At 40.3% G+C, this 25,389-nt stretch overlaps 1 protein-coding gene across 2 annotated transcripts in view; it reads left to right on the forward strand.

Moving 5' to 3' along the window:
• uacab (uveal autoantigen with coiled-coil domains and ankyrin repeats b) overlaps positions 1-25,389 on the forward strand; it is a 54,148-nt gene that overhangs the window by 20,184 nt on the left and 8,575 nt on the right. Inside the window, exons 1-15 of one of the 2 annotated variants that reach the window (XM_084359552.1) lie at positions 5,154-5,848; positions 6,210-6,340; positions 11,974-12,062; positions 14,294-14,358; positions 17,548-17,605; positions 17,869-17,939; positions 18,361-18,467; positions 19,640-19,821; positions 20,544-20,581; positions 21,062-21,118; positions 22,269-22,376; positions 22,840-22,872; positions 24,408-24,500; positions 25,191-25,221; positions 25,311-25,360. In XM_084359552.1, coding sequence (XP_084215678.1) covers positions 5,813-5,848; positions 6,210-6,340; positions 11,974-12,062; positions 14,294-14,358; positions 17,548-17,605; positions 17,869-17,939; positions 18,361-18,467; positions 19,640-19,821; positions 20,544-20,581; positions 21,062-21,118; positions 22,269-22,376; positions 22,840-22,872; positions 24,408-24,500; positions 25,191-25,221; positions 25,311-25,360 — 1,149 coding nt within the window. In that variant the 5' untranslated portion in view covers positions 5,154-5,812. Of the gene's footprint in view, positions 1-5,153; positions 5,849-6,209; positions 6,341-11,973; positions 12,063-14,293; positions 14,359-17,547; positions 17,606-17,868; positions 17,940-18,360; positions 18,468-19,639; positions 19,822-20,543; positions 20,582-21,061; positions 21,119-22,268; positions 22,377-22,839; positions 22,873-24,407; positions 24,501-25,190; positions 25,222-25,310; positions 25,361-25,389 lie in introns of those variants that run through there. The other variant, XM_084359551.1, reaches the window with a different exon arrangement.

A 25,389-nucleotide genomic window follows, 5' to 3' on the forward strand; every position in this document is an offset into this window, starting at 1 on the left:
TAGACTTCAGTGAATTGGACCTGTTATGATTCTTTTTACCACCAGAGGGCGTTTCTGTCTGTCCTCCTGCATATCATCCACACTCTGCCCAGCAAGAGTGGTCCTGTGTTTAGCAGCTACCCAGATATGCAGCGAGTGCCTCATGTACATACCAAAAACAGAGTGCCTCTCTCCTCTGGACACCTGGCCTGAATCATCAGTGGGCCCGATCCACGAGGGACTTTCACTCTGAAGCATCAACTTACCTGTCCCATAAAGATTGACCACACGCATGCTGCAGCTTGTCACTTTCTCACCTCCCCCCTTGTTCTTTTACACATTTGTTCACTTCACATGTTCTCTCTCTTGCTCTCCTCTTCCACCCTTTCTGGCTCTGCCCCCCTGAGGGGTTTTGCTTACGCTCTACATGCCCAGACAGTTGCACCATTCATGACTACATGCACAGGTCTATGGTCACAGATTAGGGAACTGACAATATGATTATTTTTATAGACAGTCACTTACAGGGTAGTATTTCCCAACCACTCTGGTTTGTTATTTAATTCCCCTTCTTGGTTAACAGCCATGACTGACATAATTTCTTGAGATTTCTATGGCACAGTTTACGGCATTCAATCTTGCTCTTAAGGTTCTCATTAATGCTGATGCAGCTAAAGTTTTGGCTTTTCACTGCCAGGGTATACTGCACCAATAAATCAACTTGTCACTGGGAGATTCTCACAGCCTTCAGCTATTTTAATGTCACAAACCGGTATCTCTGGGGATAAATGATAAAAATACAAACAGACGATTGGTGTCGTGTTTGGACCTGTTCATAAATTGGAAGTAAAGATTTCGTGCTCGGTACTGAAAAGTGATGTGGGTCGTCTCATCTATGAGGTTGTTTTTTCACCACTTAATTATTTTGTGTGGTATTGGTATGTTTACCTCTATACCAATTTTCAAATAAAATAAGCTGTGAGACAAAGCATAATCTTAACAATAAGCTGTACGAGAAAATATAAAATCAAATTGTGCTGCAAAGACGAGCCATGGAGGTCAGCATGTTACCACTTCAGTATTTTCTATGAGGTTTGTTGTGATGTGTTATTGTAGTGCCTTTTCAATGAAATGGTGACCTTGCATGACCCTCATCCAACTCTTTTTGATTTAAGCAAATATTATTTTTCATCCTGACCCAACCTGGCCTATGATAACACTGCACCAGTACTTGTTACAAACTTAAGTCTATTTTAAATTATCATATGCATAAACATGTCTTTTAAAAAGCCTGGCTGCAGGCCTCTAGGGATGGAATTATTGACCTGACTGTGGTTCCAGCACTTTGGTTCAGACCGTTGGCTCTGATTCCACCAGATACATGTCCAGTCCGGCTCCGTTCCGTCACGTCTCCGCCACAGCAGCGGAGCTGATAGGTTTCACTCTAGTCTATGTGTTTACTTCCACTGGCTCCGCTGCATTGCGTATCTGCTCCGTCCCAGCTCCGGCAGTCCCCCGGAGCAGATACGCAGGACTTTCATTTTCTGCCGGATGCTGGAGCACGACGCAGCAATTCAGCCGAATTCAGCACAGAGCAGACAGGAAGTCAGACACCAAAACAACAACATAACATCCGGTTAATTTTCATAATAAAACACTCCGTGTTTTACCGGAGCCAGAACGCAATGCACATGCATCCAGTGGAATCTTTAGGTAAGGGTCTGACAAGTGATGACGAAGTGCCTTAAACCTGCATTATTTCAAGTGGCCAGCAGGGGGCGACTCCACTGGTTGCAAAAAGATGTCCAATTGTATGTAAGCTCATGAGAAAATTACACTAGTTTTCTAATGAGATTATGGTCTCAATTGCTACTTTCAAGTCCTCTTCAATACAAAATGATGTTAATTGTGTAAATGATGGCCCCATTAGAGTAAAATGGACCATAAAGTACAGTATGCTTTAGGGCATGGCTACCTTGTGACATGTCACTATCACATCAGTCATCAGTCAGGTTTGAGGAGTAACAATGCGTATGATCCCCATCTCCACCCTTTCGGCCACATATGGTCACTTCTGGCTCCAAAAATCCAAGATGGCGATGTCTATTGTTCCATATCGCAAGGCCTAAAAACAGTAGACCACAAACATATGGGTGACGTCACAATGGCTATACACTTCGTCCTGAAATATCAACTACTACTAAATGGATTACAATGAAATACTTTACCTTTTGTGCAACCATGAGGTTAACATTTCGGCTTTTTTGTGAAATGTTTCAGTAATTGTTGGATTGATTTCTGTGAAATTTGCTGCAGACATTCACGCCAAACTAAGAATAAACTCAAGCTATAAGCAGGTTAAAATTAACCTAGAAAAATAATACTTTGCTTTATGACCTAATACTGAAAATTAATGACATTCCCATCAGACTCAGCTGTACTTTGTGTGTTTAGTGCTAATTAGCTAATGTTAGCATGCTAACAGGCTAAATGAAGGTTGTGGACCCGGTAAACATTACACCTGCTTAACATCAGAATGCTAGCATGCTGAGGTAAGCGTTTAGTTCAGAGCTCGACTGTAGCTAACTTTGGCCTACAGAGCTTGGCTGTAGACTCTTAGTCATGTCTCGTTTAACGAGAAACAATATTTTTATTGCCTCCATCAGTATCTCACACCGTGAACACATATTATAATGCCATGCTTATAGATGTATACATGCAGTAAAAGTGCTCAACCTACCTATCCATTTCGGCTATAAAATGTCAAAGGCTTACATTTCATGACTTAATGTTTCTTCGCAGACGTCTCCTATGATCACGATCATCCCCAAAGTCATAATCTCATGAAACCACATCAGTTAGCAATTTGGCCTTGGATAGGACTATCACTTAACATATTGGCGTATAGCTTTATGTTCTGGCCTTGACTTCAGTCAGTTACCTGATGAGGCGTTAGATATTTCCTGCTGATGATTTCATCTGTGAGGACATTAGAGACTTGTTAGTCTGGCCAGGGGCTGAGAGAGGCAGGAAACTGAGGTGTTGGAAGGAGTTACAGTCTGCAGACAGTGATGGAGAACCCGAACTGAGGATGACAACAGTCTCTAACTGAAGTATTACCAGACACCCAGAATAATCTGTGTGGACAGGTAGAGGCCTAACCTGGCTCACCAAGTGTCGGGTGACATTTTGTCACGGTGTTAAAATAGAAACTGTAGGTAATGTGTTTGTTTCAGTTGCACGATGAGCAATGAATATTGTTTCAGTGTCAACATCTCCCTGAAAGTCAAAGACTGTTGCCTCTGAGTGCCTGTTTAAGCATATTAGAAATGTATTTTTATTTCTCAGCATTGACAGCTCCTCTCATTTTTATAGCAACAATAGTGGCAATTTTAGTCCAATACTAGGGAATTTTGTCCAGATTAATGGTGCTGAGATGATGAAATTGCAGCATGAACATAACATTAGTCTAGTTTCAAAGTCCTACTGCTGATCTGTAAGGCATCCTGCTTTTCCAGTGATTCTGTGTAGGATCAGATGCACATCAAATTACCAATTGCAATCATTTATGGGGTGTGATTTGATTACTGCATCTGATGGAAATATTTTCTCCTGACTTTGAAATGAGTAAGAAGCAGAACAAAATGTTGATTAAAGATACAGCAAGGTAGAGGAATAACATTTTGGTTTCAATAAACATGATAAAGCTCATACTTTTTTCTGTACAAGCTGCAAAAATGAAGAACTTCAAATATTTGGTGAAATTGTGAACTTTAACATGTCAGTAAGGTATTTTTCAAAAAAAATTACTATCAAAATGTTTGTTTTTTTCCAGCTTCTTTTTGCCCTATGCAGACCTCCATATTAAATGTTGTCCAGCTCTGTAATTTAAGATAAACACATATCCGTATGCTTGCAGGGTGCTGTTCCAGTGCATGAAAGTGAAGCAGGGAGATACATTGACTTCATATTGACGTCATGATATGAAACTAGATATTGTCATGTGTTATCATCATCATCCTTCCTGGTCATAAAGGCTTCAGTGTTTGAAAGGGATTCAAGTTCAGATCATTTGACTCTATATAACTCTAATAACTTATGAAGCCACCAATAGTTAAAATAATAAATACTTTTTAAACCTATCATGATAATTTAACGTGTCAGTATCGACCAGCTCTCCTTCTGACTACTGCAGTGGCAACTCTTGCTTGCTAACAGCCCTATCATTAACTACTACATTAACAGATTCCCAAACAAATACACACACACACCAGCACACCCGTGTGAGATATTTACGTGACCGATGTACAGTATGCTGCGTGGCTAGGTGCCATTTTGGCGCCTTTGTCTCTATGCTAGGGTGAGCAGCTTTCGTAAGTTGACACCTCCTCCTTCATATGACATGTCATGTGGACGAGGTCTTTTTGCATGTTTGTGGATATCAGTGCCGCTCTGTTAACGCCACCCTGGCAGCGGACAGTAACACGAAGCCACAAGGAGCTGATGCAGTGTGTAAATTAAACGTGTCCTTGGATCGCTGTCTGTGTACCTTTTTTACCTTCTTTATTTCTTGCAATTTTTAACCTGATTAAAGGGAAGTTGTGCTCTCGCAGTGTTTACCATGTGGGTATTAGTAGTGTAGTTTTTGGTGCGGCTGCAGTGTCAGACAGCCGGTTGTAAAAAGTCTGACATGTAACCTTGCTACCGTGCAGCCAGGATCAGGGGGCTTTGGAGCCACACCATTCTGTTTAGATGGATTGGTTAACAGCAGCTCTTGGCCCAGTAGTGTCCTGTAAGGGTCAGTGCCAGGACCACTTCAAATGTGCAAACCATAATCCCCCTTTGACATTAATATTTTCAGATAGAGGCAAGCAAGGTGGGGGGCAGCAATGTAAGCAAGGTCTTTCTGGCTGGCCTTGTTTCATGCTGGCAGTGGTGTTAGACACTAAAGCCATTACTCATGGTGCAGGCATGTCCAGAATGTATTCTTAGCCCCTGTCTTCCTATCAGTCACTACAGAAAGGTTGGAGGGTCAAAAAATAAAGAGGTAACCAGTCTACAGGGCTGTCTGCGCCATCGCTGTTTACCAGGGAGGGGGTGATATTTTAAACCTGGGAGAGCTCACATATTTACCCCACTCAGCCTGCCTGACTTGCCATTTGGTGGGGTGAAGACACTGGAGACCACTCATAGAGGACAGAAGAGAGGAGCTCTTTAGTTACTACTTGATAACCAAGTAGCTTGCAGCTTTCACAAATAGAAAACAGATAAGAAGAGGAAGAGAATCAAAACAGAAGAAGACTGAGTTAAACAGAAGGTTTGAGGATAAAGGCGAGGACAGAGGGAAAGACGTTCTGGGGAGGCGAGAGGTAGCCAGGCTGAGCTGACTTTACCCCCAGAGGAGGAGTTGCAGTTGCCGGCCAGGGCAGGTCCCAGGGCTGGCAGGGCTGGCCCTACTGCTTCTCCACCTCCTTTCCTTCCTCCTCTCACTCCTCCTTCTCCTCCCTTTAACCATCAACTGAACTGCTGTGCAGTGATGAACTCACAGGAAGAACCCTTGAGCAACACAGGAATGCATAAAAAATCCTGCCAAATGAACTTCTCTGCCTCAAGTGAGGGAAACTCCAGAGGTTGAGCCTTCCATTAGAGGACCTCCACAGCAGTACAGACTGTCACCCTTCTGTCTCATCCATTTTTATTGCACTCACTGGTTGAGTGCATCGGGAGACTGAGGGGAGTTTTTATACACTTCTTCATTTTTGGGCTTTTGTAAACCGGAACACTGGCAACCTTTTCAGTAGCTCGGTGCAAGGACCAGCTCCACTCACCGAAGATGAGCCGCTGGCTGAAATGCACCTCAACGCACTTTGTAGGTATTCATTGTCAGAAACTTCAGTTGGTCATCAAAAGCTGTTTAATGGCTATTGTTTCCTCAATTCTTATTCTTTTATTGAAGAGTTGAATTCCCTCAAAGTGGTAATGCAATGAAAGTGCAGTATGGCACATTCTTGGAATATTGTGCATCAGCTGAAGTCTATTACTGTGCTTCAAATGAAAAAAATACTTTGCCATTATGTCTGTTGTTGTTTTTGCATCAGAAATTGACTTTTCATGAATCACTGTTGCATTGGCAGAACTAAGCATGTATTTAGTAAGATATTTAACAATTTGTGTTGGGGTATACTGTCAAACGTACTGCATGTCTGATTGTTCACTGTCATCATTATCAGAACACAGACTGGAACAAGTATGACGATCGGCTGATGAAGGCGGTGGAGCGTGGCGAGGTGGACAAGGTGGCTGCTGTTCTGAGCAAGAAGGGCATCATCCCCACAAAGCCTGATGTGGAAGGACGCTCTGCGTGAGTAAACACAGACCCACACACATCCATGTCCAGTATGTTGACATTTGTAGTCAAAGAGGTGTGAATTTCTACAACACACTTTCAACAAACTGAGCAGATATGGACTGTTTACTTAACTGAACATATATATAATGTATTTGTAAAACTTCTATGTACTGCCCTACACTAGAAAAATGGTTTCTTATTGTTTTGTCTGGATTGTTGCTGTCTCCTGTGCCTTTCTGAATATTTGAAAACCTTAAGATGCTGAGCATTACACATTCCAAACATTGTCGTGGTCTCCCCACCACACATTCCTGACCTTGTTTCCCAGATAAGACATAGATGGAAATTCCTACAATTAGGTCACTCGCTCAAAAATATTTTTTAAAGAAACATTGCTGCTAATTCTCCTTGCATGACCTTAAAAACAAAACAATCCAGCCCCCACCAAAATTCATTTGTGTAAGGTGACATTGTTGCACATTTCAACCTTAGACCTTCATCCAGCTGTACTGCATATGAAAGACTTATATCATTACATGTCTATTTTTTGATCCAGAAATTTCCCTTTCGCGTCCATCTGAGAGCAGGTCAGTGTGGGAGTTGGTATAAAGAATGTTTGTGGCCACTGAAGGCTTGACCACACTGGCCAGTGGTTGTTTAGATGGTCCCCACAGGAAATGACTCCCTGCACAGTCGGATCAGATCCACTGTGGTTTTTGCAGCACCAACTAATACATTTAGGTCCAGCTGCAGGCTATTATGAGGATCATCTGACATCTTGAAGGACCATGTTTTATATGTAGGATTTTTCAGTGGGAACTGAAGAAGCAGTGGTTGAACAGAAAGCTAAGATAGAAAGAAAGAGAGGAAAAAGTAGGTCAACCTGACTGAAATATGTACAAGGAATTTTCTCTCCATGACTATTTCAGGTATCTCTTACAGACCTTTACTTTGGTCCTATTAATGATCACAATAGCCCGAACTTGGAAAATGATACAATGAACTGTTTTAAAAAAAGCAAGTACTTTGTTTTCCTCCTCAATGTAATCAGATTCCAACAGCAGCTTTCTGGGAGGCTGGACACCCTCAATTTAATCCCAGATATATGAAGAAGTCACTGGGCTCTGCTTCAGGCTTATTTTAACAAAGGCTTTGTTATGGAGCACCAGATCCCAGAAGCAAAGGTGTCGAGTATTTTCAGCAGTGTGTGAAATTCTCCTGTGGCACCGTTGCAAAGACCAATTGTTGTATACATGCATGCATGTAAATAAACAGAATTATACACACAACCTGATAAATGCCTGGTCTCATAATAAGGTGCTAGAATTTGGCAGAACTAAATCTAGAACTGTGGCTGCCAGTTTTGCAGTGACGGACTGAAGAGGTTGTTGTACACAAACGCAGTCAGGCTCATTATTTAGTGTTCCCCCTGCAGGGCGGCCAGACAAGGACTGGTTAAAAATAAAAATCAACACATCACCTTAACTGAACATTTATGGAAAGACGTCATGCTTTTGCCAAGGATACCCAAAACAAAAGTGTACCACAATCACAACTCAGCAAGTCTGCTTATAGTTCAGTGGGCCACACACAGACCAACACGTGTCTTTGGCTTTCTGGCCAACAAAGGAATGTCGGATGGCGATCCTGTGTAATCATGGACGTCTGTGGGGAAACTAATTACAAACTGTTACCCCAGATATATCATTTGGTGTGCCCCGGATTAGCCCGCTGTGTTCAGCTAATGAATTCAGCTCTTACTGTCCTATCGCAGCCTCCAGCTGAGTAAACAGTTTACATCTCTGCCATGGCACTAGCTGGATCCTGGTGGGTAAGCCCACCCATCACACCTGCTCACTCTGTGCAGTTGTGATAGCTGGCTGACAAGGGCTTAGCAGCAATAGGAGTGCACGTGACGGCACAGCACTCAAGATGAGCACTCGCTCAGCCCTGCAGCACAAAACTGGCACTGACCGAAGATACTGCTGTTTGCCCATTGTCTGTCAGGATTAGCCGTAATGGGTTTTGTGCTCAAGTGTCTTTTAAGCATAACAATAGCAAGCTGTGAGTTTCACAGCTGGATCTGCATGATGTGGAGCCTGATCTTGGAAGGGAACAGACTGAGGATATGTTGTTTTTGTTTTTGAATAGAAAAGGACACTTAGGTTGTTTTTTATTTTGTGGACTGCAGTTGTAATGCAACTGGGAATTTTTTAGTGTTAACCTAACCACCAGATAGTCCATCCAGACAACATGTTGTTGATCTATAGATCGAGGAAGAACATGAAGCTGCAGCAGCCATGGTATTTTGTTTTTTGACCACCTTTAGAGACACATATTATCACATATGGCTCAGAAGCTCCCAGCATGTACTCTGGTTTACTCTTCCTGGTCCACTCTCTAAAAATAGCAGCCATATCCCATAGGCTGTCAACCTGAAAGCTTCCCAAGGAGCAGGTGGGAAGATGAAATGACATAGCTGAATATGTTGTCTTAAAGCCAGATCCATCAGTCTCACAAAATGTACTTTCCGGTTCTCCAGCTGGGTGAGCGGTATGTATCTCCACAGAGTCAACTCTTTGTGGTTTTGTTGGTTTCTCATAGTTTGTTCAGTCTCAGTCTTGTCAGGTTAACTTTTCATGGAGGATAAGGATAGGATCTAAATTGAGATTTTTTCTTTTTTTCTCCATTTGGAAGTGCCCTGTGGGCAAGAGCCAGGCTTGAAATATCCTATGAATTTCTCGATGTGTGTATTATGACAAAATATTGCATTAAAGTGAATTCTTTATTGACACAAACTCCTAATTTGCCTTGCCATTAGCTGTAACCAATATTACATTGTTAAAAATACATCACCCAAGGACGAGCCATGTTAGTTAATTTTTTCTGTGTCATGCCAATATCTGACCCATCTCACATGGGATTACAAGACAACATCGGAATAGAACATATGTCATCTTCTGGTTTTACAAGATCAGCAAAAAAAAAATGTAACTACATAAAATAAATTATTATTCATTATTATATAATTTCAAACAAATTGTATATTGAAAAGAAATGTTTACAAATCTACAGTTTGACTTGATAAAGAGCTTTTTTTCTTATCCCCTACGCTCCAGGCAAGTGGCTATATCATATGTAACAGCAAGCTTAATCTTTGTGCATCGTCCATATGTACAAAGTCAATATTTGCTCGATAAGTAGTAATTTGTCCAATTAGAATAGCCAGCTCTATTGGTTTGTTCAGGTAGTGCAGATCTGCTCATCAATGAGGATATGTCAAGTTTGGGAAGAGAAGTACAGACATTGGGTACCTACCTTGCAACGCAGCTGAATTCTCGAGTATCAGTCTTGCCTGTCTTCAAGCTATGCGCTTGTATCAGAACCATGGTTGTTTGGACCAATCAGTGTCTTATGAGGATCTACTGGAGCTACTGCCAGTGTTTAGGTGCAACAACCACGAGAGAAGTGATTGTTGGTCTGAAAACAACAACGCTGCTATAGCATCTGCTATATCAGAAATGGAAGGTAATCTTCTTTGAATGAAGAGAAAGGAACGACACTGAAGGCTTTTCTCGATGGAGAACATTTTTTCGCTCGTCCTTCAATTGGCTTCAGAAAGAGTTGGATTCACCAGTTGGCTTCACTGGTGGTAGCCCTTTCCTATTGTAGATCTGATTGGTGGAAGTTAGCCCATTGTATGTTATGACAGTTATGGACAGATGTTTCGGCCAATCACCTACAGAGTTGATTAAATACTGAAATCTCGCCGATTTGCCTGAACAGCAGATTGTGAATGCCTTCAAGATCAATCATTTGAAATCCTCAGATTGCCCACTCCTAATGGAGTGTTATTTTAGTGATTTTAAAGTCTATTAAAATCAAGGCCAGTCTGTGTGATCTGTTGCATATGTTAACAAAATAAATGATTTTAAGTCTAAAACTTCTTTGTAGCTGTTAGTGCCACTCACTGTCACAACGCGTCATTACTTATCGATCACAAAGTCTCCTCTACCCAGGTCAAGTGTGCAGTTATGTATTTTTGACTCTGTTCAGAAGCATTCCTTAAGTTACCCTCTGAAAAATGCTGTAGCTCATGAACTTAACCTCACTCCTATCTCCCTAACTTGGCTCGCTCTGGTCTGCTTCCTGTCTGCTGTTTGCCCCCGAAAGGTCAGGACCCTCCACTGCTACCAAGAGAACCAGCATCTCCTGGCCATCAACACGGCTTTTAATACCCACGCCAGTGTTGAGGTGACAGCCTAGCTGTCTCCTTGGCAGATACCTCGGGGTTAGTGTATAAACAGGTTCATGTGACTTGATGGGTGACAGACTGAGATTGGTTTACACACAAGTGCTCTGCAGACCTTCATGGCTAGTGGCAGCAGTGCTGCTGCGGGTTAAATCAGAGAAGGGGAACAGGAATGTTTCCAGTCAAAGGTGATGATTAAAGACATGTTGGCAAATAGATGCTTCATTGAGTAGGCAAGTAACGAGAGGAGAGTGCAAACTTTGTGGATATCAAACATGAATTAAAAGTTGACAAACAATCGCACTTCAAGGTTCATTTTTTAGCTTTTCATGGCTTTCAAATGAACAACATGATCCTCATTAGCAGATGGAGGTTGCCCAGTTTTCACAGAAATTCAAATTTTAGCATTAGCTCAATTAGCATGTAGCATTTTAAGAACTTCTTGTCAGTGTTGGCTTAAAAGTTCAGTTTTAAGGTTTCAAGTTCAAGGATGAACCGAAAAAACTCAGAGGTCTGGTATGTGGATAATATTGTTATTTTTGCAGGTCATTTAATGTCCTTACACTCTTTATTGTGTAATAGTAAGATTTTTCTTAAGCTTATCAATATCAACATAATATTCCTTATACCTTAAAATAACATTGAGATATGTTCGGTTATTTGGGGATACATGATGTATACCTCAATATTTTAAAATCTCCTCAAAAGCACTTCATACATGCTAGGACTGGGCGACAAAATCAAATATCACAATATTTTTTATTTCAAATACCTCAATATCAATGTTGCAACAATGTTGTAGGGAAAACTACTTTCACAAAATATTAACACAATGACATTTTTGATAAATAATCATCAGTAATAAGGATATAATAATTTAGTGGGTAAAGAGAAGTATTAGAACAAGCAGAACAGTCTGGTTAGTTCAGAAAATAACATTTCTTAATTGTAATGCAGCCTTTAAAATCAGGAACAGACAACACTTATGCCATATGACAAGGTGGTGCCTTTACAGGCAAACACTTGAGGGACACAGAAAGTCAGAAATGACAAAGAGAACATGCAGTATTTCAGTAACCTTGTTTTTTATTATTTGAAAGTGCTCACAAATACAAAAATGAAGCTGAAACAGAAGGACAGTGTTGTTTGTGTCTTCTTGGTTACCATGGAGTCATTACGGACCCTGAGGTTTCTTGGTATTTGCTTTAAGAATGCAGATCTTGCCGATAGCAAGGAACCAGGTGTCCATTTACAGTCCCTCTCTCATCTTTAGTTTCAGTCTCTCTACACCATATCACTTCTCCACTTGCCCTTCTGTCTTCCCTTTGCCAGCTCCCTCCATGACATACCCGTCTGTTTTCCTGTCCTCATTTTTCTCTCTTCTCATCGCCAGGTTTCATTTGGCTGCCACACGAGGACACCTCGAGTGTCTCAATCTCATCCTGGGACACAATGCTGATGTCACTGCGACTGATGCCGCTGGTGAGTTCAGGTTGGATGAAAGCAGTGCCCCTGAGCGTTTTTTATATACTTTGATGTGTTTCCAAATTTTTTCCACACTTTTCCACTACATATCCGTGAGGGTAGACTTGGTACTGGAAACCTCCTCAGAGTATAACATAATAGGATTTCAAGGCCACAAACATTTGAAAGTTCACTTTGTAAACAACCAGAGAAGCTCTGTTTCTCCATAGGGGGTCCATGTCGGAAGTTTTTGTATTGTATGCAATGATTAAAAATAAACCACACTCTGCCCCTTGTTCTCACTTAGAGTAGGTGTGATGTCATTCCCACATTATCACATTATCAATTAAGGCAGGTTACAGTACTCAGTGCCAGAACACGTTGCATGTTTTGAGGAAGGAAATGAGTATGTGTGAGACAGAAAATTGGTCTCATTAGCAGTTTTTTTCTACTGAAGAGAGTGCTACTCAGCGGTACGTTAATTTGCCTCAGTGTGAGTGCATAATTTGGGATGTGAAATTGGCTAAATAATGAGCAAGAGGCATGATCTGATCCAGATGGAAGCAACAAATTACATTAACTCTTGTTGCAGAATGAAGAAACTCCCCTGCTCTGATTGGACGGGAAAGCTTTCATATTTTCACCTGAATATGTTTTCCACTTTGCTATGTTTTAAATCTCACCCATTTCAGATCAGGTATGCACATATTGCAGGTTTTTACCTGACGAACTGACCAGTGTGATAATATTGGTTAAAAATATCAAAATAGGTTGATAGAAGTTCTCTATTATTTTAAACATTCAGCCAGCCAAGAAAAGATGAACAATTAGTGTAACAGATCAGTTTTAATACCAGCAAGTATAGTTTAAAAGAAATTTAAAGAACTTATTCTGAAGTAGAATAAGAAGATTTTGAAAATGTACTGAAATGTAAGGAGAGTTTGTCCTTCATGATTGAGAGAGTAAATGCCGCGACATTTAAAAAGAAGCTATGTTCATGTTCTGTATCGTATTGTGTATAGCATTGCAGTATTATTTAATATTTTTTCCATGGTGATCCATTACAACTGATGAAATCACTTACTGTACAGCCCGTCTGTTCAGATAACACAATATAATTTATGTCAGGCTGCGACTCAGTTATTAACTCATTAAGATCAAAGATCATGTTCTACTAGCTGAGATGAGCTCAAAGTGATGCACTGATTGATCTAATGGTTCTGGTTCCTGTTTTGCTGTCCTGCAATCAATGGCACATGTGCAGGAAACTATAATTTTTTTGTTAGTTAAGCATCAGCAGATCGATCAATAGTGACTTGTACTAGCTGCTTGCCACAGAATAATATTGTTTAATGGCAGCTGTCATGATGAAGTGATACAAGAGGAGTCTTGTGTATAGTAAAATGATAATTGTGACAAATGAAGGAACAAGTTTAACAGACTTCATGAGCTTCAGATGGAATTGACAGTCCCTCAGTTGCTGTCAGAGTAGGACCTTTTAGAGTCTTTTGACTCAGATGAAGAAGCACATAACTTTGAAACACTCGTCCTCTAATAAAGTTTGTTGCCTGAATCCAGTCATGGAATGTAACGGGGTACATTTACTCAAGTACCATACTTAAGTACAATTTTGAGGCACATTACTACATCTGGAGGTAAATCTTGTACTTTTTACTCCACTACATTTATTTGATAACTTAAGTTACTTATTACTTTACAGATTACATACTCTATCAGAGCCAAAGTAGCACATTTTTATTGCACTGCATATCGGATTTTTAAAAAATGATTCCGATAATCAGAAAAATGCTGAATATTGGATCCAGTAATCTGCCAGGCTGATCATCAGTCGACTGATTGTATACAATATATAGATGCATGTAAATTTTTGTATAACTTACATATACTACTACTTGTACTTTTGTTATATAGTTCAGTACATTTATTGCCAGAAAAATTCCTTTTAATGAAGTACATTTGATATCAGATACTTCAAAACTTTTACTCAAGTACTATTTGTATGATTGACTTTCACTTTTATCAAAGTGATATTTTAACACTATAACCTTATTTTTACTTAAGTGTGACTTTTGAGTCCTTTTTAAAACACAATCCTTGTTCAGCAGTATACTTCAGACTATACATATGCAATTTCCTCTGATTGTGGTGTTTAGCTTGAAAGAAACCTGCATGCAAACTCTAGACTGTGACTAAACTTCTCTTTCTAATTGCTGCTTTTATCCTTTCAGGTAAAAATGCTCTTCATCTGTCTTCAAGAAATGGACATTCTCTGTGTGTGCAGAAACTCCTGCAGGTAAAGTGCAGTCATCCTCTAACACATATTTACTCCTGTGAGAAAATGTGCCAAATTACAAGATATTGTCTCACATTAAGATGTTCTTTGCACTAGTAGTTGTAGTTTCTTGTTGCGTATCTACACACGCTACTGTACAGTATTCTTGTTCCACTGAGCAGCCTCCCAGTCTCTGGCCAGTCAGCGCAGTTTCCCTTTCAGCTCCTTTAAATAATTATTGCCGAACAGCTTTGGCAGTTGAGTCCGCTCCATATCGGTCAACAGTAGGCCCTGTTGAGTCACCATGACCCACTGAAGGATTTATGTGTTTACAATGAGGGGGCTATCGCAATTGCAATATTGTGCTCTCATAGTGTCGTAGCCCCTCCCCCTGTGATCTAACGGAGGTCGCGGCTGTTGGCAGGGGGTTGTCAGTGGTGTTGACAAGCCGACCCTCCTGCAAACCTGCCGTCCATTCTTGGTGCCGTCATCACACCAGACATAGCAGCTGGACGCCAACACCCACCTCCCCCACCACCCCCACTATCTCCCCTCCGTCAGCCAAACCCTCAAGGTATAGGATATCCCCCCTCCATGCGCCACCGTCAGCTCCCATTGCCGCTCTCCCCCTCACCCCTCTTAGCTTTGTCATTTGAGCATGCTGCTAATTTTTGGCCCTTGTTGCTAGAGAGAGTTGGGTTTTTTTAGTGGGGGCCAGAGCCGGCTGGCAAGCTTACCCAGCAACATCAGGCCCCTGTTAGCATTGAGTCCTCAAGGCGTCATAGCAGGCCCTCATCACCACAGTGGTGCAGTCACTGCTGTCCAACCAGCTGACTGACTGTGTAGAGATGTCACAGGCATATCAGCACAGCGCCACTTAGCCTAGTATGACCTGCCTGCTGTTGACTCTCATGTCACACTGACAACCAATGGAAATAAATGATTTTGTCTTCTCCTGTCAATGTGATTGAGGTGTCAATTATATTTGCATCTTTTTAGTTCTTCTAGCGTTGAATAATAATAAAATCCAGACCCAGCAATCAAATCAAGCACAGTGCTCAGTTAATCAAATTATTGAAAATGCTGTAAATGGCCGAGTGCAGTATCCAAATTGCAGAAGCTTTAATGTATTGATAAAAGGTATGTGTGACAAAACAGCCTTATAATGAAGTACTGTAGTGCTACAGAGATGTCATGGCCATACATAGAAATGTTGTTCTCCAGAAGTAAAAAAAGAACAACAACAAAAAACATGTTTATTTATTGCGGTCTTCAACGATTGTCACAGCATCATGACTTAAATATTTTTGTGCTGTGAAAATGAAAATTGTGATCCAAAAATGAAAATTCCCACGATCGTGAATCATCTCATATTCGTAATATCTGTCAAAATAATTCCAATGTTTTTTTGTTTTTTTTTACCATATCGTGCAGCTCTAAATTCATAACTTCATTATGATTGAGAAAAATGTGTCATATTTGATCTGTTGAGTTGTCTTTAATACAGACAGCCAAACAGAGGGTTTTACTAAAGACTCAAAAGTGTCATTATTTGCAAAATAATTATGATTGAATCCTTTAGTGTTTTAGTTTCTTGAAAGGTGACACTATGCCTCATATTTAAAGTGGTAGCAGACAATTCCCCCCCCCCCCCACTATTTCCAGGTGGTATTATTGTTGCAAAGACAACTGGATGGTTTCTGTTTTCCTCAGAGTCACAAATAACAACAGACCATCAATCATTTGGTCTATAATGGAAATGGATCGCCAGTCAACCCTCCTTTTTCTGGGTGACGCCGGGCTCGGTGGCACATACAATTGCATAGTGATAGCAAGGTTTATAGGGAACTAATGGTTTCTTTATTCTATATCCACTGCATTGTGCAATTGATATTTACTTCATACTAATACGTTGAAGCAGAAAACTTGTTTAACTATGTGAAAATCATTCCTTCATGATAGACCTCTCATGTGGTCAAAAAACATCTGGGTTTTTTCTCTGTACAGGACAGACCTATCTTTCCCCACAAAACATCCTTCCATTTGTTAAAATTTTACTAATCAACCATGGCTGAATATTTTTCCAATAATTTTTCAAACTTTTTGTTACCTCTTTAAGAGAAAAAAATGAACAACTTAAGAACAAAATGAACAATTGCTTTGTTTTCTTGTACTCTATATAAACATTCTCGAATACTGAGCCAGCACTATTTTGAACAAATAACTATTATAGCGTATAATGTGATAATAAATCAAATAGACGAAAATGTCAGTGAACAACAACATAAAAAACAGTGGTAACAGGTATGAGCATGCTGCAGAGTGCAGCATGACAACAGTATCTACATGCATACATGGGTTAAAACCATTACTATTAGTCAGCTAAATATTTAGCTATGCGTTCATGAATTCTGTCTGAAATGTTGAAAGCATCGTCTAAGCTGTCATTTAGAAAATGGCTAAATTACTAGCCTAATTGCTAGATGTAATTATACTTGAGTCTGAGCGTATCTGAAGGACAGTTTGGATGACGCTTTCACCCTGTCGGACAGAATTAATGACCGCATCGCTAAGCATTCAGCTGACTAATGGTTACCAACGGCCATCGACCCATGATTGTCTCTGTGTGGGCTCCTGCTACAGTAGCATAACATACCTGAGACAGGTGGGGAAACGGGAGAGGAACTACGAGCTAGGCCGTCTCTATGTGATGTACTTTAGCAAGATGTTTTGAAAGATTGCTCGTGTTCCCGCCCTTACATGCAAAAGACTTGTTATATGCAAAAGACTTGTTGCACATGTGTCAACGAGCATTGTCTGCATCGATTCTCCTGAAGTATAACCACACTTAAAAACACAAAAAAATGTGTCTGTCTCTGCCATTGCCACTCGGAGCAGGGTGTCTGTGTCTCTGTCTGTGTCTCTGTCAGTGTCTCTGTCTGTGCCGGCGTGTGTGAAGCGACAGATGGGCAGTGAGAAGCTGCCCCTCCCCCGGCACAGGACAGGCTCTGACACAGAGCTGTGTTCAGGATTGGGAATAGTGAAAATCCATCACAGACTAATGCCTTAATTTTTCCAATACTTTTAGCAGAACCAATAATTGTGTAAATAAGTGTTTCGGTACCCAACCCTACTAGAGGGTTCCATGGATAATTCAGCATTAAAATAAGAAACGTGTTGTTGTGAAAACTTATGTTTGTTATTTTACAGCACAACTGTCCAGTTGGAAACGTGGACCTACAAGGAAGAACAGCTCTACATGATGCTGGTAAGACTGACTCAAGGCTCCTTTAGTATATTTTAATATTGCACATCAGAACATTCAAATGCTCACATGAATGTTAAGGTCTACAACATTACAGGAGTTCAAACTTTTTCATTATCATACTCTTATCATACCTTTTTGTTCATCTTTTTTCTATACGTCAACCCAGTTCCAGGCTCCTGTCTGAGCTGAGTAGATGTCTGTGTGTGTTTCAGTGGTAAATGGGATGAAATGATTGCAGCTGTTTTTGCTCTGTCTCTCCACAGTCATGGCTGGATGCCCCTCCAGTGTGAAACTACTCTGTGACAGCGGGGCTTCTGTGAATGCCAGTGATTTTGTGAGAATTGATATTTCACCTAATTTCACACAGTGTGCTGTAATGGTCTCTTCTGGGATATTCTTTTCATTTTCCATGTATTTAGTTGTCATTGTAGACAAGCGTATTGTCTGCCCGCTCCATAAAGGCTTTGAGCTTGTCGATGGCAGTCAGTAACTGCATGTACGGTCAGTCTGAGCAGCGCTACAAGGTATTCAATAAAACCTACATTAGTCCACTTGAATGAGCGCTCTCTATATTGTGACCTTTCATTTTGCTTTGAGATGAAAGATGAGTTTTAGGTATCAATCTAGCTTTGTTCATGTATTTGTGGTGATGAAGGTTCTCAGTCATCCAGGTAATGGTACTTCTAAGTGCTAGATTGTAGGCAGCTGGACTTGTTTTACTTGTATTTATTTGTATGTCTCTGGTTTTTCTCCAGGATGGCAGGACACCTCTGGTGCTGGCAACCCAGATGTGTCATCCACGCATCTGTCAGCTGCTGCTGGAACGAGGGGCTGATATCACCGTCCGGGACAAACAAAACAAGTAAGACATATCCGCCCTCATTGTGTTTGTCTTTGGTAGAATTGGCAAAAAATAAAAAAAACTGCATTTCTGTTGATTTCTTTGAAGTGACAGTCTTTTTGCCTTTTATTTTTATTCCTCTGCGTAGGTGATAGCCATGGCCAGAGGCATTATGTTTTCAAGTTGTCTGTCCCATTCTTGTGAACATGAAATCTTAAGAATGTCTGAGGGGATTTCTTCAGATTTGGACAAACATCCACTTTGATTTGCAGATGAACTGGTTAGATTTTGGTGGTCAAAGGTCACGGTGACCTCATTAAACACATTTTTGGCCATTACCCAGCAATTCAAGAGATCATTACGATAAAATTGAAATCAAATGTCTAATAGGATAAAATAATTATATTTTATATTCAAAAGGTTAAAGGTTACCTTCACTGTGAAAACATGATGTTCTGCAAAAAAAATTCTTCCATTTTTAAACACCATAACTCAGGAGGCTGTTGCTCAGTGGGTAGAGCAGGTGACTAGTGATCAGAAGGTCGCTGGTTCAAATCCCAGCTCCCCTGGCTGGAACTGAGCTACATGTCGAAGTATCCTTGAGCAAGATACTGAACCCCAAAATTGCTCCTGATGTGCAGATGGCACCTTGTGTGGCGGCCTCTGCCATCAGAAAGGGCCCTGCGATGAGCTGGCAACTCGTCCAGGTTGTATCCTGGCCTTCGCCTTCGGTCCAGTAACCCATTTTTGTTAAGGGAGACCTTGAAAATCAGTAATAAGATGCCACTGTTGATGCATACTGAAGTCCAAGATGTCCAAGATGTTTTTTAAGGATCGATTCACAAAGCTTAACTCCATATGTGTTACATGTTGCATTAGTGTCATGATTTCATACATTTAAAATACCTGAGTGTTTTAAAAGTTCAATACAGTTTTGCCAGACGTAGCTATTGTTGTGTCAGCATCAATTGTAACACATAGCAACAGCAATCCTTTAATATTTAAAGAAAACAGCCAGATGTGGTGACAAAAACAGGACAAATCAACCTAGCTGAGCCAACACAGCACTTAATTATTCAGCAGTAGGCGAATGAACGCCAGGTGCATTGTTGTTTTTACCACGTGTGGATTTGGGAGCTCTAGTTTGTGGGATTTTCTTGCTCATAAAATTTTCTCTCTTTTGACCCCCTCAGGACAGCACTGATTCTGGGCTGTGAGTACGGCTGTAAGGATGCAGTGGAGGTGTTGCTGAAGAGCGGCATTGACGTGAAGGCAGTTGACAGCTTGGGTCACGATGCATTTCACTACGCTCGCCTCAGCAAGAACCCGGAGCTTCTTGCGATGGTCAAAAGTTACGTCGAAAAAGCCACCAGAGGTCAGATGATAAGAGTCCTGCAGCTGTTTGTTTGGAATAAATATAAGATGAACATAATTGACTGATCAGGCCGATCAAGAAGGATTAATAGCTTCTAAACTTTGAACTTCTGTCTGACAGTAGTAGATGATTGGCTGCTGATTGCAAAAGTACTGTGAAAAAAACTCTGATCTTTATAAAATCCACTTACAGCTGAGTCTTGAACATCACTTCACCATTTGTTTCAGGAAAGATCATTTACATGTAGAACGTAGAATAATTAACACTGCACGACATTCTGTGTGAATTTTTTTGTAGTCTTTTTCAACACTTTTCAGTTTTAATATCTAAGAATATCTCCAGCCATAGCCTTAATTTGAGGAATAATTAAAGCAACAAAATGTAACTTCTTGGAGACAGATTGTTGATTTTTGAGTTTCATCTGCAGGTTGTCAAATACACTTTGGGTTGTTGTCCGACTCGATCTGCAGATGAGACTCAACAATCAGCTATTATTTCTCCAGAACTTCAAATTTTGTTGCTTTAAGAAGATTCTTTTTTGTCACATACACTAACACCCCAATAGATATTTTCTGTTTCCATATTTGTCTGAGATGTTTTTATGGGCTTTTTTCTTTTTTGTATGCATTTCTATCCTCTAACATGTTTCCAAGGTAACACTCTGCTCTGTAAACAGCAGGAAAATGTTAATGTGAACATGTTGTTTTCTTGTTTTGCTACAGATAAAGAGGCTGCAAAGATAGAGCAGTGGAAGCGACAGGTAACCTTCAGCATTCAGTTCAAAGGCACACATCGTCTATTCCACCTGACCAGAAATGAGGAGCAGCTTTTATTCTCCACACTTATTTATATATTTTAGAGGAGCTCCATGTGAACATGTAGCACGATGGGAATAGCAATGAACTGACTTTTGTGCGGCCATTTTGCCTCCTCAGTCCCTTTTTGTTAAAAGATGATAAAGGTCAAGGCTGCCTGCTTCTCAAAGTCATTGTTCAAGTTAATAAGCCAGAGACCTTCCTGTCTGCCATTAGTACTCAGAAGCCTTAATTTTCTGCCAGTTGTTGCCTTTTATTTTCTTTGACTTGTTAAATTCAGCCATTTCTAAACCTGTGACATTCTCAGATGTACATGACTGCCATCTAGTGTTTATTAGTGGGAATTGTGCCATGTTCTTGTCCACCCTGTGGTAATGTCATTTGTTCAAAACATGGTTGTAAAACATGTCCTGTGTTATCTGCAGCATTCAGTGGAGCGATCAGAGGCAGCTGAGGTGAGCAGAAGGGATCAGATCATACATGTAAGTGCTGTAACTTCTCCACACATGTTCACTTTGTTTCATTAAAGGTGCAATATGTAAGAATTGGCATCCTGTAAAATTCCTATTCAAAACAGATGGTGGTTATTCAGGTGATATGCTGCACCCTAACTGATGCTAACAGTAGCTGCCCTTAGCTAGTTAGCTCAGTTAGCCCTGCAGTTAGCAGTCCAGAGTGGGAGCAGAGAGCACCAGTGCCGTGTTGGCGTTAAACAGCTAGCACAGATGCTTTGGACCGGGATGGGCTGGGGCTAGCTGGTTAAGCGTGCTAACTGCAGTAGATAGCTCTGCAACACAACTAAAACGGAAATTTGTACGTATTGCACCTTTTAACAAGTGACTAAGATTATTTGCATGAATGAATCAATGATCAAGACACCCACATACATAAAGTACTGATGAATTACTAATTATTTATCATTCAGTAACTGGACTTTGACTGTTTTATATTTGTAAGCTTTATGGTTTTGTTATTTCAATATTTTTTATTGATTTTCACATATACTGTACAATCACAGCAGTGCTCAATACTCCAAAATAAGATAAATATAAACACTAGAATGGCTCTCAGTAGAGTATATACCTCCCCCAAGGCCCAACAGTCACCTTTAATTCAGTCAAGTCTAATCCAATATCAAATAAAAAATATTTATTTATATTTTTATTCTGATCTGCATCAAATTGTACTCATTCATAGATGCCAGTCACCTTAATGCCTCATAATAAGTCCTGGATCTCTCCCTTTATCTGGATCTGCACCAAAAGTTAATGGGATCATTTCTGGGCCATCCACCATCCACGTTTTGTGGAAATCAGTGCAGTAGTATTTGTGTAATCCTGCTGACAAACAAACAAAGTAGACTCGAGTGACAACATGACGTCCTTGGCAGAAGTAATAAAAGCAGATAGTTGCTAGGCATTACAGATCGTCAGTGGAATACCAGTTCAGCAGGATATAGGGTCCTCAGTGTATACCTGAAATAAAAATGAAGAGAAATCAAACAAAGTATCAGACATCTAGCAAGTAAGGTAGGGAATGCTATAGCCTCCGACTGATAGGTTAATCCAGGGTAGAGTTTGACCATCTTACTCGCAGGTAGATTTAAGTTGTATGTTTTCATGTGTGTTTTAGGACTTGGAGAGGCAGAACGAGACCCTGCAGGAAAGTCTCATGAAGTACCACCAGGAGCAGAGAGCCCTGTTAGATAAGGTCAACATGCTGCAGCAACAACTCACACAGGTAAACAATACAACAAGACAGCAAACAACTGAGCTAGAGAAAAAGTGCAGCACAATAAAGATCTCAAAGCATACTCGTCCTTCAGCACTAGCTTCTTTTTTCAGTGCTCATAGTTTTCTGTGGGTGGGTAGATCTGAGGGTCCTACAAGAGGATTTTGCAAATATTATGTTAAAAACTGAGCTGAGTCATGTTCTCCTGGCCTTGTATCATAGGTCTGGTAAGACAAAATGTGTTTCAGGACATCTTTAATATTTCTTTTTTCTTTAAGATAAGGTAGAGCAGGCTTTTGTTTAAGTTAAAGACGAGTGACTTCAATGCTTCATTCAGTGAGAATAATAGATTTCTCAGTATTGGCTGAAAGAACAATATGTTTTCACAGGAGAACAAGGACATTCAATTAAATGAATTTTAGAGGAATAAGTCGCAGGTCAACTGACTACATATTATCTCTTCCATCTGCAGGAAAAGATAACTGTGGAAGACACTCAGAAAGAGGTATGAAATTAAAATTATTGCTCTGATGTTTTTGGCCGCATTCATAATTTTCTCAATTGTTTTCTTTCTTTCTTTCTTTGTAAGGATAATGATAAATATGCCATTATTATGAAGAAGTAGCAGTCATTACTTCAATCACTGTCTGACCTCTGAAACCTAAAAATAATGCTGCATTCCACTCAACGTTGGAGGTCGGAAATTCCTAGTTGAAATTCCGAACTTCTGACCTCCAGGCGTTCCAGGTGCACGACGCCAAAAGTTAACAAAAAACTTTGCTGACCGTAACAAAATGATCTCTCTCAGCAGTGCAGCCTTCTTGCATATATAAATGAAATAGAGCAGCGAAAACGACACAAGTTTAAAGACTCCATTATATATTTTATTTTACAGATTTTTTTTTACCTCAGAAGGTATCTAAATAATCCATTCACTCACTTAATATAAATAATGTAGTGGATAAATACACCCTTGCCACTTCCCATGGGTGCTGCCATTGTTGTGTGGTGCCGGACAACTGCTCCCTCGTGAAGCCTGTGTAGATGGATGTGCCTCGAGTTTACAAGCACTTTGAGTGGCGTTCCATTGTACTTTTTCTAGTACGAGGTCAGAAATGTTCAACTTCCAAGTTGTCTGGAACGCAGCATAAGAGCCGAGGAAAGACCGTGGAGGATGTTGCTGGTGCTGTGTCAACACAGAAATGTGCGTGAGGAAGTGAAGGGGAGGAAAAAGGAAGGCAGCACAGTCTGAAACGCCACTTGGATGGTACTTAATAGCACTTGATAACATCCTACCAGGTCATTCAGGAATACAGGTTAAGTGTTGTGGCAATTCATTTTGTGACTTCATGAAACAAAAGGTTGGTTCCAGAGCTTTAGTCTTAGACTTTTAGTTGTGAAAGAAAGACCAACAAAACAGAGAGCTTCTCTCCCATTAAAGCTGCAGATGTCAAGTTGTAATACTTTCATAAACTTGAGGGGATCAATAATCGTCCATATGGTTTAATATTGTGGGCACAGCTAAGCACAAACTGTCCTACAGAGCAGCTGTGTTCTCTTAGGGACTGCCTCGGCGTACTTTGGATGTAAAAACCTTGCTTGTAAGAATTCTCTGGGGATCCTCTACTCTGCTGCCTTAGGAGCTTATTTTGCTCCAAACTTCTTCAGTAAGCTCCTTTGATGCTGTTACAACTTTTCTTGAACTTGAAGCACCTGCAGTAGTGACACAAACACACAATTTAGAGCGCTGAATAATTTAGTAGGTACCTGGTAAAAGACCGCAACAGTCAGTCGGTGTTGAAGTCTCCGGTGTGGCATGTTCTGAGCATTTCTCAGAGAGGTGCAGATATTGATTTGTATAAAGTCTTAACACAGTTTTGAATAGATGGAATCAGTTCAATCAAAGTGCATGTATTCCCTTTTATAATGTGATATAAATAAACAAAGATCTACATTGTATTTCCCATCATTCAGTCAGTAGCCTCTTCTTTGAAAATTGCCTTGTTACTCACGCCTTTGCTTTTCTTTCTATTGAATCAGAAGGAGCAGCTGAAGTCGATACTCAGTACCAAAGAGAGAGACGAAGGGGCTCGAGGCCTGGAGACTGTCAAGGTCCAGCTCCGGAGCACTATGGTCAGTGACATTATGCAATACCTGATTCTACTTTGAAGCTTTTATCATCTTCAATCAAAGATGTTTTGATCTGTATGCTGACTTGCAACAATAAACATATTTCATACAAAGTGATTCCCAAGCTTTGATGTCTATTTTTGTTGCCCTGAGAATTCAGGTCGCCTATTTAGAGTCTGAAAGTTTTTAAGTAAAGTTCTGTTAGTTTACTGACTAACTTAGGAGGTAAACTGAGCTAAAATTGTTGCAGTCTAATGCAGCAGTCCTGCAATAAATCCTGCTGCAGTGAAGGTTATAGTGTCCAGTTTTGTTGAAGCTGTTTTTCAGAGGGGTTGATTCAACTGTATGGTCATTTTAGAGGATGTAGTTTAATGTGCTGTTCCAACTGTATAACATTATACTAACATGTTGTGTATTATTTTGTCAACCCATTTATATCAATGAGAGCAGGCTAAGTAAGAGAAGCACCCAGCAGTTATTGCAGGATTGTTGTTAGACTGCATTCAGTTTACCTGATTAACTGGCAGCTGAGTGTACCCGCTTTAAGAAAATTCATAATAAATGTGACCATTACAGTATGTTTTTGAAGTAAATTGGTTCTGCTAAATGTTTTATAGTATTAAAATAAATCCTGTTTAAGTCTTAAATGTCAGTGCAGCCATGTAATGAGTGTGTGTCTCTTTGTATTCACAGGGCGACTACTCTGGGCAGTCTGTTATCAAAGGTTAGCTTCTATTCATGCCTTGAATCTTAAATACATTTTTTACATGAACTTCACCAGCAGAATATAAGAATGTTATGCTTATCTTGCAGGTAAAGAAAACATTTTGGTCAAACAAGCTCACAGCCTGGATTCTGACCACGTAAGTTGTAACAGTTTCATGTGACTTGC

Source organism: Pagrus pagrus, assembly GCF_965226575.1.
Source record: "Pagrus pagrus genome assembly, chromosome: 1".
In the NCBI taxonomy this organism is placed as follows: Eukaryota; Metazoa; Chordata; class Actinopteri; order Spariformes; family Sparidae; genus Pagrus; species Pagrus pagrus.